Source organism: Bacillus rossius, chromosome 13, assembly GCF_032445375.1.
Source record: "Bacillus rossius redtenbacheri isolate Brsri chromosome 13, Brsri_v3, whole genome shotgun sequence".
Classification (NCBI taxonomy): Eukaryota; Metazoa; Arthropoda; class Insecta; order Phasmatodea; family Bacillidae; genus Bacillus; species Bacillus rossius.
Genome location: NC_086340.1, coordinates 18,483,306 through 18,496,471, shown reverse-complemented (window position 1 = coordinate 18,496,471; position 13,166 = coordinate 18,483,306). Strand labels below are relative to the sequence as shown.

General features: G+C 33.0%; 1 protein-coding gene across 4 annotated transcripts in view; it reads right to left on the bottom strand.

Annotated features, from left to right (window-relative positions):
- Positions 1-1,199: 1,199 nt before the first annotated feature.
- LOC134538301 (ras guanyl-releasing protein 3-like) overlaps positions 1,200-13,166 on the bottom strand; it is a 224,174-nt gene continuing 212,207 nt past the window's right edge. For all 4 annotated transcript variants that reach the window (XM_063379494.1, XM_063379495.1, XM_063379492.1 and 1 more), the window contains exon 14: positions 1,200-12,156. In XM_063379494.1, coding sequence (XP_063235564.1) covers positions 11,986-12,156 — 171 coding nt within the window. In that variant the 3' untranslated portion in view covers positions 1,200-11,985. The remainder of the gene's footprint in view (positions 12,157-13,166) is intronic.

The following is a 13,166-nucleotide window of genomic DNA, read 5'->3' as shown; positions in this document are numbered from 1 at the left end:
AATTCTACAAAAAAAACTTTTAAATAAATCTGTAAAATAAAAATTTCCCTATTTTGAAGAGAAAATTCCCTTTCAGTGGAAAAATTTTCCATTTTAGTCCTAAAAAATGCTGGTGGCTTAAATGTCCTAAACGCAGCTTAATACTCCTAAAGTAAAGCTGCTGAGCCTAGATCATGACTTTTGATCTTGACCTCGACTGACATCTTAGATTCTGCTATTTTGAATTATGACATCCGGGTCTCAATACTATTTGAGAGCTGCATGAGGTGTGTTGGCAGCTTATTGGTGCAGTTCCAATCTAGTTGGGTTGACATTACATATTGCATACTATAGACTTGTCTTGCGCTTAGATTTAGTACAGAGCAAATGTTGCCCACTGTTATTAGATTGATACTAGATGGCTTGTTAGCATAAAAATTCTTATTTAGTATATTATTAATGATTACATAAGTTTTTATATTTTTAAAGTTATACTATTTGTTTGTGTTTCTAAGACCATAAAATAGTATTTTGACTGTACTATTGCAGTTGTATACTATACATTGTCATTATGATAAGGGGGGGGGGGAAATCCAATTCTAAACATCAATTACTTATTCACATAAGTAACTAAGTGTAGCATTCAATTACTGTTAGTAAGAAATTAAATTATTAATATACTTTTGTCAGTCATTGTATGAAAAAATGTTATGGCAAGAACAGTTTAAACCACGATGGTGTCTTTTTTCGCGGTAGGAATTGTTTACGTATTATCAGATGATGCTCTTTATGAAATGTGTTTCCATAATTGTCATTCAAAATTTCCCTTTTAAAATTATATATTGTACCTTTTATTTAATAACTTTGATTTCATTAAAAGGCTGTGTCTTGAACATTTGTGCTCTTTGTGTATATCTAGCACACACAGCACACTGAAATAAGGACAGTGCTAATAGCAGATATCTTGAATTAGAAAAAGAGAGTAAATGCCCATTAAAATGCGCTCTGTAATCTAAAGATGAGACACATTGTAGTTTGCTCTTGTCTGTACTGTTTCTGCCAACGTTTGTTAAGTTTTCCATTATTGTCTACACAGTAAATTTCATCCTTTATAGTGGCACCGTCTGCTAAAAATGTTATAACAGTAAGTGTGCACAAAAAGAAATTTCATGTGCGAAACATTTTTTTTTAGCGAAATATAAATAATTTAACAAAAAAAATTTTTACTGTTCTATGCATATTTATTTTTACAAAGCGGTAGAAATCAGAGTACAACAATTACTCAGGGAACATACAGCACACTTATTTCTTGTACAGTTGTTGATTGTGAAGATAATACAAGCATATATGGTGGTCCCTCTAAGTATGTCAGATGTGTTGTTTTGAACACGTTTATTACACAGCAAGCAACTAATTGTGGCATCAAAAATACAATATTTTTAAATTTTATCAGAAATTCTCTCTAACTTAAAAAGACCTTTGGAATGTTGAATTTTTTTGTTAGCTCTCTGTTAAGACAAGAATTAAAAAATTTTTGTTGGTGATAATTTTGGTGAAATGTTCCATATTCTAATTTTAGTTATTTTAACACAGTACCTTGTGTAAGACCATTTGTATTTCATTGCTAATGCTAAGTACAGTTTTTCATGATTTAATATTTTCTGCATTTATGTAATGAGTTTAGGAAGTGCGTTGGATTTTTCATAATTAAACAATTCTATTCAAATCTCACATTTTACTTCACACTAAATCTCTTTGTCGTTCTTGAGTTAAACCTTTAAACCTTTCGTTTCTGTTCCTATTTGCCAATTTTCCACAACCTGCTACTCTACATAGAGATCCAGAAAATTTTCACGAACATCAAAATACAGTGAAATCCATAGCAACGTGGATCTTTTTTAAAAATGTTGTATTCCCAAATTAGTGATCGAGTGAGCTAATATTTACATATTTAAACCCTAATTGTTAATGAGTTTTCGTTGTTAACGAGCCAGGTAAATTGTAGCAATATTATAAACAAAATTTTTGCTAATTTCATCTGAAATCTTAAACCATTATTTACATATTTTTATATATATTTTTAGTAGCAACATCTGTTTCATCATAGATGTATACAGCAAGTAAGCTGCTACTGTATCACATGGTGTTAGACGATTGTGACCATCGATTTATACGCCGTTGAAACTATGATGATTACTTCTTTTGATGCCCATCTCACTAGAGTGTCTGTGTTTTGTGGTGTTTTAGTCCATGGTTGTTGACGTTTGTTTATTTTTTACTCACTTCTGGTGCGTGTGAAGAAAAGAATACAAATAATATTTTGTTTTGAAGTTTGAAATGAAAAATATGCTATGTTTTGAATTGTTTATGAAATTTTTTACCCTACTGTTTAGCAGATAGGAGCGGTAAAAACTTTTAATACATGTTGCATGTTGTTAAAATGTTGCATTAAATATCAAAAAAGGGTATTTATACCGCACAAATGACAATCTCAGCAGTGAACGTTGGTTAAATGACAAAATCACGAGGTATGCTATGTTGAGCAAACAAGTACCTATTTGTAATTTCGAAGTGTTAGCATTCGAGGTTGAATCAAGTACAAATAGTTTATTATTTGTATTCATATTCAAAAATCACATTTTGATGACTTTAGCTTAGTGTGAAATCTAGCTCAATGTTTTTAAGCCAGAGGCAAGATTGTATGGTGAATAACAATTAAACTGAAATAATATCAGATACGGAAGTCAATACAATGCATAATACAATACTGATTTCAAGGGAAAACACAAATTGCAACTAAATTCACCTGAATTACACGATTTGGTCTATTAAAATGTAACATTAATCCCATAATTTTTTTTGTTTATTTGAAAATTTAAATAATTATTTATGTACAAAATTTTTTTCCCCCAGTTCTAATAAAGTTCTTATAACAGAGTTTCTTGTTTTGATACATAAAATGTGACACATGTAACACATTCATGAAAATGAAAACAATAACAATGAAATTGGTTAAAATATTAACCCATTAACTCTTGGCTTTACCTCTTCCAAGCAATTTAATTTAGGTACTTCTGACCCCAGACTAATGTTTTGGCCCTCTTGGCTGATGTTTACTTCTGCGTGGATTTTGTTACGATAAGAGGTTCCATCAGTGCAATTGGACGGTAGCGTACAGTGGACGGTAGTGTGCCTTTGTACTAGTATGTGTACTGCTAGTATGTCACTCTGCCCCTTAATATTCTGAGCTGTACCACAGTTGACTGAATTACTGCAGCTGCAATTTCATTTCATTTCCCTCAAAAAATTTTTACAACTCTCATTTCTTTAATAACATCTGATGCTGTTTCTGAAATCTTTTAATTATACAGGTTGTCTCTAAGTCTTGAAAAAAGTAACAAAGTGGAGGAATGGGTCGTGAATCTCGAAATGAACCTTAACAGTGCAGGAAGCCACAAAACTTTAATTTACAGCAGGTTTTGCTGTCATCCATTTTTGTTGTTTGATGCCTCTCTTCACTTTATAGTCACAAATTTGTAATAGTTTGAGACTGTACTCTTATATAATTTGTAAATTATAACTGAACATATTTGCAACTTCCTAACATAAAAATCAATACATTCTTGTAAATAGTAGCTCTATATTTAAATGTTCTTATTCCGTATAAAAATTTCATTGTGATACATAAATTTTGTAAGAATATTTCATCAGGAGGTCCTGATATAACCTGAAATTGGTTCACAAGGTACTTGTAGACTCCCGGATTTTGAAAAAAACTTACAAGCATACTGACTTGAAAGAGAAAGTAAAAAGGCACATGATAAGGTAGTGTGTCATTGATAGTGCAACTACATGATTGTCACTTGAATGAGTAAGTGCATTATCTGTACCTCTTACATAACGTTTGTTCACAAATCATTACGTGCCAGCTACCATTCTCGACAGATCCATTATTTTTTAAAAGGTGAAATGCGTTAAAGAAGTGAAATTTACTGAACTAGGCCTAAATATTTGTTGGGAAAACAAATTTCAACTTTTATAAGATTCATGTTAATGTCTTCTATTTAAAATTTTAGAAGTCATTGTGTTAAAAATCAAATTTTAAATTGAAACTGTAATGACTTACTTTGTAAAAAAAACTATAGTTCGGAGTGTAAAAAATAAACATACATAACTACATTTAGTGTATTACTTATAGTTAATTGTCTGATAAATAACCGTGGAATTTGTTGAACAGGAACATGCATAAAACATAATTTACAACTTTTAAGAAAGAATAAGAGACATTAAATAATTAGTAGATACTGAGTTTATATCTTGCACAATTGTAATGCTTTGGTATGTTTAGCATATTTAGCATTCTTTGGTATATTTTCCAGTGTTTTATTATGAAGTTTGCAGTTCCTCTCAAGGATTTTACAAAAACCACATTACTGGTAATATTATGTTAGCTGTATGATGCCACAATTATTTTGACACAACAGATACATGAATTTTACTAGACTTAATGCTTACAAGTGTTAACAACATTAAATACATACAACATTATATGAAACTACAAAAATTTGTCATTGAAACAATTTCGATGAGTTCAACTAAACTAGTTTTTTTTCAGCATTTTTTATACTAAGTTAACATGTAGGCACTACATCAATATCTTATCAAATTTTATGTGGTACAGATTGGTTAATATAGGAAACAATTTCAATTTCAAATATTTAAATATGATATCAGACTGTTTATAGTTTGAAGCTGTATGTACTTTTCCCCAGATGTAATTGATACATTATTTGTGTTAAGCAAGCTGTGATAATTGATCTACATCTATTTTAGTGGTCCTCTTAAAATATTTATTCTTTCAGCCCTTTAACTTTGAAGGTCTCAAAACATTTTCAATGAATGTTGGACAAACCTTTTTCTTCTTCTTTCAATTATGATTTGAATGCTTTGAAGTTTGTCATTACAGTCATTTCAATTGTTTTCATTAATATTTATCAGGCCACCCACAAACAGAAAACATTATGAATAATAATAGTAGGGAATTTATAAAATGTTTTGTAATAGCCAGAAAATCTAAGAATACAGAGAAACCTTATTAATAAAAACTCTGTTATTACAAACCTCTCATTAATATAAATGTGTTTTCACAGTCCCTTGAAAATACATGAGTTATAGTGCTAAGTAATTTGTTTGATTCAAAAGTATGGTTATTGTTATTACATATTACAAAGATCTTCGCTTTGTTCTTCTGTCTTAATTTCTCTAAAAAGTAGTACAGTACCAAATATATTTTTTGAACTACATATGTAGCAATCCTTAAATTTTATTTTACAATCCCAAAAAAAAAATTTTTTGTTGTATAAAATTTTACGCAATTTCCTTGTACCAAATAAATTTTTTTAAATGTTTTATGCATGCACTAAATGACAAAAAATAATTTTAACTCTATTTGAAATTTGTTTGGGTATTTTAGAAAAATGTGTTTAAATTTTGTAATAGTTTGGTTAATACAAACCTTGTTATTGCAAATTCAGTAAAAATATTTTCAGAGAGAGAGAGTCCTTAATTAATTAATCATAGTTTTAATTTATTTATTTTTTCTTTAAAAAGCAAAGACTCCATTTTGTGTTGATCAAATTTTAACTTTTAAATGTTAATAATACAGAACTCTTTGAGAGTAAGTAATTAATAATTGTTTTAATATTTACATTCACTTTTGATGCCCCAATACAACCTGAATGATTCAGGAACTTTCATCTTTCAGTCATGAAAAGTCAGAACTCCTTTCAGACAGTTTTCAGTTATAAAAATGGTTGGTAGAATTTTTTTTTTTCATTTCATCCGATCAACAATTATACAATATTCTTAACTTGCAATGCAAGCATACATCCTAATATACCAAAAGTAATGCATGCAGCAGAATCATGAACCATGAATGATTCAAACAAAATAATAATGAGAGGCAGTGAGGGTATATTTTGGTGAGGAATACAATAGCAGTCAATTTGGGGGGAGAGGGGGAGAAGGTTCAAGCCTTTGCAGAATTGATAAATTTCAAAATGTTATGGGCAATAAGGAGAAAGGAAATTTAGAAATTGTGAGTAAGAATCCTGAATCTGTATAAATAAAAAAATTTAAATGTTCCTTTGCTCAAAATCTTCAATTTCCTAAAGTTTTTCATGGATTGCTTTGAAATTTTGAAAGCATTCAAATACGCAAGTGTTTTTATAAACCTATGACTTACCAGTGATAGGTAAAAGGATAGATAAAAAATATATAGGTAAAAATATATATACATAAATGTTTGAATGTTCATCTTCTGTTTTGTAAAGATAAAGATATAGACTTAAAGAGAGGTATAGAAAGAGGGAGATACACAGATATATAGAGATATATAGAGGGATAGAGCAAGGGATATGTGTGTACAGAGATATAGATGGAGATATAGATAGAAACAGACATATATAGATAGAGAGATTTTTAGATTTGTAGATATATATAGTGAAATTTATAGAGGGACATTTAGAGAGATAACGACTTCAAACAAATTACAAAAAAAATTGAGAGGCATATTAATGCATGCCGGGCATTAGCTAATAATAATTGTAAAGTAAGAAAGTCTCAAGTTAAGCCACAAATAATGGAACAAGTGACAAATAAAGGCAGAGTGGAAAAGGAAATGGGAGTGGAAAAAAAAGAAGATGGAGGTTATTTAGGGTTGTAGAACTGAAGTGGTCATAGGCTGGGAATCATTGCAGGTTGTTAAAATTTATTATTCATATGAGGATGCAATTTGTATGCAAGGTTCCTCTGGTATTTTCTCGAATGTACAATGCTTTCGATTATGAGATACATCTTTTCTTTCTTTCTTCCTTCCCTAATGTGTCAAGGAGACTTTATCTTAATGTGACAGTTGACTTGCACTAACTGTTTATTGACTGAGCATCCTTAATGAAAGTTTATTATTGTGATTTATTTAAGTTTCTCTTATTTGTTGATGAGTGTCTTACATGTGTATGATGACATTAATTGTAATACACTTCTAATTTTCAGTGCACAAAAAGGTGCTACTTAAAATGTAGTAAATTCTGGTAGATTTAACCACCATCCCACATTGTAAAATATTTATAAAGTTAATGAGCCATGATATTCAATTGTTTTTATAGGAAACGAAAGTGTCAGATTGGTGAATGAGGACAAAGAAAAATATTTTCAATGTGCATTTCAACACAAGTCCAATAGAGTTAATAATTTGTATATCTGGCTGTATAAGTTACCCTATGGTAATGGAGCCTAACTCATTGTGTGATAAATATTCTGAAAATGTTCCGAGTGAAGATAAAGATTAAACCATAAGTTGAGAACCACAACAGTACTAGATTTCAGCAGATGAATTATCACAGTAAATGTGTTGTAGCATTTTCTGTTTCTATTCTAGTTTTCCACAGTAAAAAACTATGTGACTAAGTAGTATTTGTGTTCTATGACAAGAAAATACAGCATGTTTTGAACTTCATACTAAACACAATAATTGGGATTTGAATTAAAATGTTTTGAGGTGTGATGCGAGCAATAGTTGAGTATTCACACGGCTACTATTTATAGAGCCTATCATAAAATGCATCCCTAGATATTGTTACTGCTAACTGTTTTTAGATGTGAAAACAGTTAATTCTATTGTCACTACATATTTAAACTATCAAAAAGCAAATATTTCTTATGTATTTATGTTTAGGTCATTCATTCTATAATGTTTAGCACTAAGTAATTTTTCTGTGTTAAGGAAGGACACCATACCAGTTTCTCATGGTAGCATAATTTTCCCCAAGTAACACAGTGAACAGATCTTTTTCTTAAAGCTGTAATTAAAGGCCCAGAAATTTTTACAATTAATTTTAAAAGTTAAATTCTTAATACGTGTGTGCGTCTTTGGACATCTTTAGTTTAACCATAATTGTTTTGTATGCCCTTTAAGTATTCAAGACCAATAAAAAAACAAATGAACAAAAACATTTGAATCTCATTAGTCATTCAAAAATAAAATGTTTTCTCTCTAGGACAACAGCCAATGAAAAAATGATACAGGTTCCATAAAACTTAACACCGCCATGTCTAGCCCACCGGGCATTGAAACCCTCCAAATTTCTTGGTCTATAGTTAGGGCCATCAAGATAACCCAAGGGCCCGGGGAAATAAATTTCGTTATTTAATGTACAACTTTTCAAACCCTACAAATAAAAAAAATATTTTAAGTCGTTAACTTTACTGTGGCTACAACGATAAACACGATCTGTGCGTATCACATAACTTATAAGGTTTACAATGAATTATATTAACAATAGACTTGTAATTTCCGTTCTTTTATCAAAATAAACACAAGCATTTAAAAAAAAAAAGTGAGCTAGTCTTACAGTACTTTCAGTGATGTGTGAACATCTAACATCGGTATCGAGCGAATTTATGTGTTCTCATGTTGCAAATAAAATTATAATATGAAAGTCCGACACAAAACTTAACGTGGAATAATGCTGAGCGTAATAAATATACAAAAATTGTGTTTTCAATTACATTTCTTGAGGCGAAGCTCACGTAGTTTCCAATCCCGCTACTAGAATTGGTTGCTGTAGCAGCTGCATCGACTATCTAATCATTCTATTTGCAGACTGAAATTTTAAGCTATATAAAGAAACTTCTCCGATAAAAGCGAAAAATACTGGAAAAAAATACTAAACCGTTGCCTTTGACCTGATTTTTGACGAGGACTTTGATTAAAATACTGCCTATCCTGTTAAAATTCACTAAACAGATAATCCTATAAAGTTTTCCTTTGTCTGAATGAACATTGACTAGTGCCATCCGCCACAGATGGCAGCAACATGGTAACACATTTTCGTCCCATGTGACTTCCCGATCCATTACTCCCATGAAGTGCCGTATACCGATAGCTGAGATTTTCACACATTAACCGGGTCTCCTTCCCTGGTGATTGGGCTTCAGGCCTGACGGCCCTGTCTATAGTCATGATTCAGCACCCTCTTTTACTTCTCACTCCTGCAGTTTAGTCAGAGTAGATGCTTACATAATGATGAATTCCTGCTTTTGTGCGTTTGGTAATTTGTAAAACATTTACAGTGCATTACATCTAATACAAATATTTTAGCTTCCCGGGGACACAACTGGCACTGATTTTGGACCATGTGACAGTGGGATGCAAAGCAGCATCCATGCTCGATTATGGTCTAGTAAGGAGCAGACTGCTTCATCAAGGTCCAAAACAACTTTTTAGCCACAGAAATTTGTAAGGGTGTTCAATAGAACTGTAACATGGCAATTAAATCACCAAAAAGGATATGTTCATAGTTCCATTGGCTGAGGTGAAAAACTGTGTATACTTTGTGCAGACGTTACATATTGGTTTTACCTTTTTCCCCTTTTTTATGACATCAAGTTAAACTTCATCTTTTTGCCTTCAGTTATATTGAATTGCGGTGATACAGTGCTGTATTGCCACTACCAAACAAGAAATGTTAGCATAAAACTTTGTCAGCCTACCATTTGCCTGTTCAAAAAACAATTTCCTTATTGAAACATTCACTATTAAATCCAAACACATGGACTTATTAACTGCCTACGGACTTCGAAAACATCAACCTTCATTCAGTTGTGCTCCAGTTTAAAACACTGAAAATGTTTCTCATTTCCTTATTGCTTAGTTCTGAAAAAAGCTGTAATTTGTTTCCCATTTTTGGACTACCAACTTTACTTGTACTAACAACTTCAGAAACACTGAGTGACTACAGACTCTATTAACACTGACCTACTGATTTTGAAAACATTGATCTATGACCAACTTCAATACCTCTGTTTTCTACTCAAACTATTTTAATTAAATGGCATTTTAACCATGTGAATAAGTGACATTTTTGCTGATATAATAATGTTACTTGTCTTAAAACCTAGAAACTAATAAATAAATTTTGTTGCTATCACTAGACATTTGTATTTATCTCTGATCACATTTCAAAATTTTGTAAAAATGTTTTATATTTTATTTTCTGTAATAGCATCCAGCTGTTTTAAATTATTTGTCATATGCAAAATCATGACCAAGCAAATTTTTCCCAACTTGGGAATCCAGTAATTCGTATGAAACAATCCATGGATAGTACAAAATTTATTTAAAGTATATAAAATATTTTTGTAACATTTAAAATATCTAGTAATCCAATCATAATTACAAATGTAAAAACTTGGTATTATTTGACTACTTGCTATTCTCCTTTTTTATACAAACATTTTAAATAAATGAACATCAGTCCTGAAAAAATATTTTGCACAAGATAAAATTCAGATTTCTAAGGCAATTATTCATGGAATGTCTAAATAAATGGAATGCTAAACTTTTTTTTCAATGGCTTTTATAAAAATGTATTGATATCAAAGGCCATAAATTTTAATAAATTGATAAGATTGTGCCCAAATACCATAAATGATAATGCATTGTTTTTATTAAAGCAGTAGCAAATGTAAATGCATATCCAGTTGTGAATATACTTTCCAATAAATTTATAAAATATTTTCTTCCATCAAACATTGAACATGTATTTATAATTTCTTAATTACTACTGATAGGCCTATAAGTTTGAAGCACACAAGTTAAGTAATAAAACACTAATTTCTGTTTGATATACAAAAATCCCAACTTTTGATCAGTCTAAGAAAATTTGTGACTTATTCTAGTGTAATATATATAACTGTCACTTAGATTCTTTATTTCTTTGTTTACAATATTTTCTCTACTGAATGGCTATTTGCTGAAAATTTACTAATGTATCACAGTACAGTGTGATGTTTCTGTTTAAAAGGTACTGTACAAATTACAGCACATTTTTTTCTCCTAACATGAAATCAAGATTATTCTGTACTTCAGTACTATTGTGTGATAGCTAAAAAAAATTACCATATAAGGAAACCCACATTATTTAATGTACATTTGTGGCATCCTTAAACAAATGTCTGGTATTTTTCTTTACAGCATGTTTTTTTTGTACAATTGCAAATTAATGTTTTTTGTCGTAAAATTTTTTTGTGTATTACCACTCTCACCATGAATTCCATACTTTTACATCAGAATAATTCTAACTCTCTCCTTGATTTAGTTACTCAATAACTTTCTCTTTTATATTCCCCCTACATAATTCATGTACTTACATTTAGTGGTTGCTCGCAGTTGTAATGATTAAAATAGGTATGTAAATTATGCCTCATATAGTAATCTCCATTATCTATGCACATACAGTGAAACCTCATTACAAAGTACCTATCTTTGAATTCCCACGAGATGTGTTACCTTAACTGTGAAGCACTTTCATTATTAAGGTAGGGTCTCTTGCCCTGAATCCATTATTTCATTTTCTTGTCATTTCTATTGATTAAATTAATAAAAAAATTTCTTTTTAATTTTAACTTAAATAGCTCTCTTTTGGGGGGGGGGGGGGGGGAGGGGGGGCGCACTATATTTCTAATATGGTTACGGAACATTATTTTCAAGCTGTAAAAAGTCACGCAAATGATTTCACCACTGTTTGAGACAGAATGTAAAATGCCTTCAAATAAAAATTTAAGACAAAAAAATTAAATAATCAATGTGGCATGTTAGAGAGAGCCTCGAGTATTAAAACAACAAGAATTTTTTTTTATTTCAGGTATGTTGTAAAAAGATTTCCCTGTACGTACTTTATTAGGTAGGTACAAAGTATTATACTCTCGCTTCGACGTCAAGGCTTCGTGGACCCGAGGTGCCGCACACATACATCCCCGCGTAGGGGATTCCAAACGGTCGCCGCGTCTCGGCGGACGGTGTGCTCTCTCTCTCTGCGAACAGCCTGTCGTGGCACGACTTCGGCGTGCCGACTAGATTCCAACTCCGGTATAGCTCGTTGCGCGAGGGGAACGGCGAGGGAAGCTCGGACCCCGGGCGAGGGGAGGGAGGACTCAGCCGCGGCGTCAGACGTGGGTGTCCTTCTGGATGTGCAAGGTCTCCATCTGGCCGAGGATGAAGGCGACGGTCTGCTGTCGCACCTCCCCCACGTGGTCGCGCAGCGAGTGGAGCTCCTTGTACGCGCTCTCCAGCTGCTGCAGCAGGAACTGGTTCTCCTTCAGCAGCCTCTGCCGCGCCTGCGGCACAGTTCCACACGTTCACTCGGTGTCGGCAAGGCACAGTTCTAAATTCACTCGGTGTCGGCAAGGCACAGTTTCATACATTCACTGGGTGTCGGCAAGGCACAGTTCATACATTCACTCGGTGTCGGCAAGGCACAGTTTCATACATTCACTTGGTGTCGGCAAGGCACAGTTCATACATTCACTCGGTGTCGGCAAGGCACAGTTCATACATTCACTCGGTGTCGGCAAGGCACAGTTCATACATTCACTCGGTGTTGGCAAGGCACAGTTCATACATTCACTTGGTGTCGGCAAGGCACAGTTCATACATTCACTCGGTGTCGGCAAGGCACAGTTCATACATTCACTCGGTGTCGGCAAGGCACAGTTCATACATTCACTCGGTGTTGGCAAGGCACAGTTCATACATTCACTCGGTGTCGGCAAGACACAGTTCATACATTCACTCTGTGTCGGCAAGACACAGTTCATACATTCACTCGGTGTCGGCAAGACACAGTTCATACATTCACTCGGTGTCGGCAAGGCACAGTTCATACATTCACTCGGTGTCGGCAAGACACAGTTCATATATTCACTCGGTGTCGGCAAGACACAGTTCATACATTCACTCGGTGTCGGCAAGGCACAGTTCATACATTCACTCGGTGTCGGCAAGACACAGTTCATACATTCACTCTGTGTCGGCAAGACACAGTTCATACATTCACTCGGTGTCGGCAAGGCACAGTTCATACATTCACTCGGTGTCGGCAAGGCACAGTTCATACATTCACTCGGTGTCGGCAAGGCACAGTTCATACATTCACTCGGTGTCGGCAAGACACAGTTCATATATTCACTCGGTGTCGGCAAGACACAGTTCATACATTCACTCGGTGTCGGCAAGGCACAGTTCATACATTCACTCGGTGTCGGCAAGACACAGTTCATACATTCACTCTGTGTCGGCAAGACACAGTTCATACATTCACTCGGTGTCGGCAAGGCACAGTTCATAC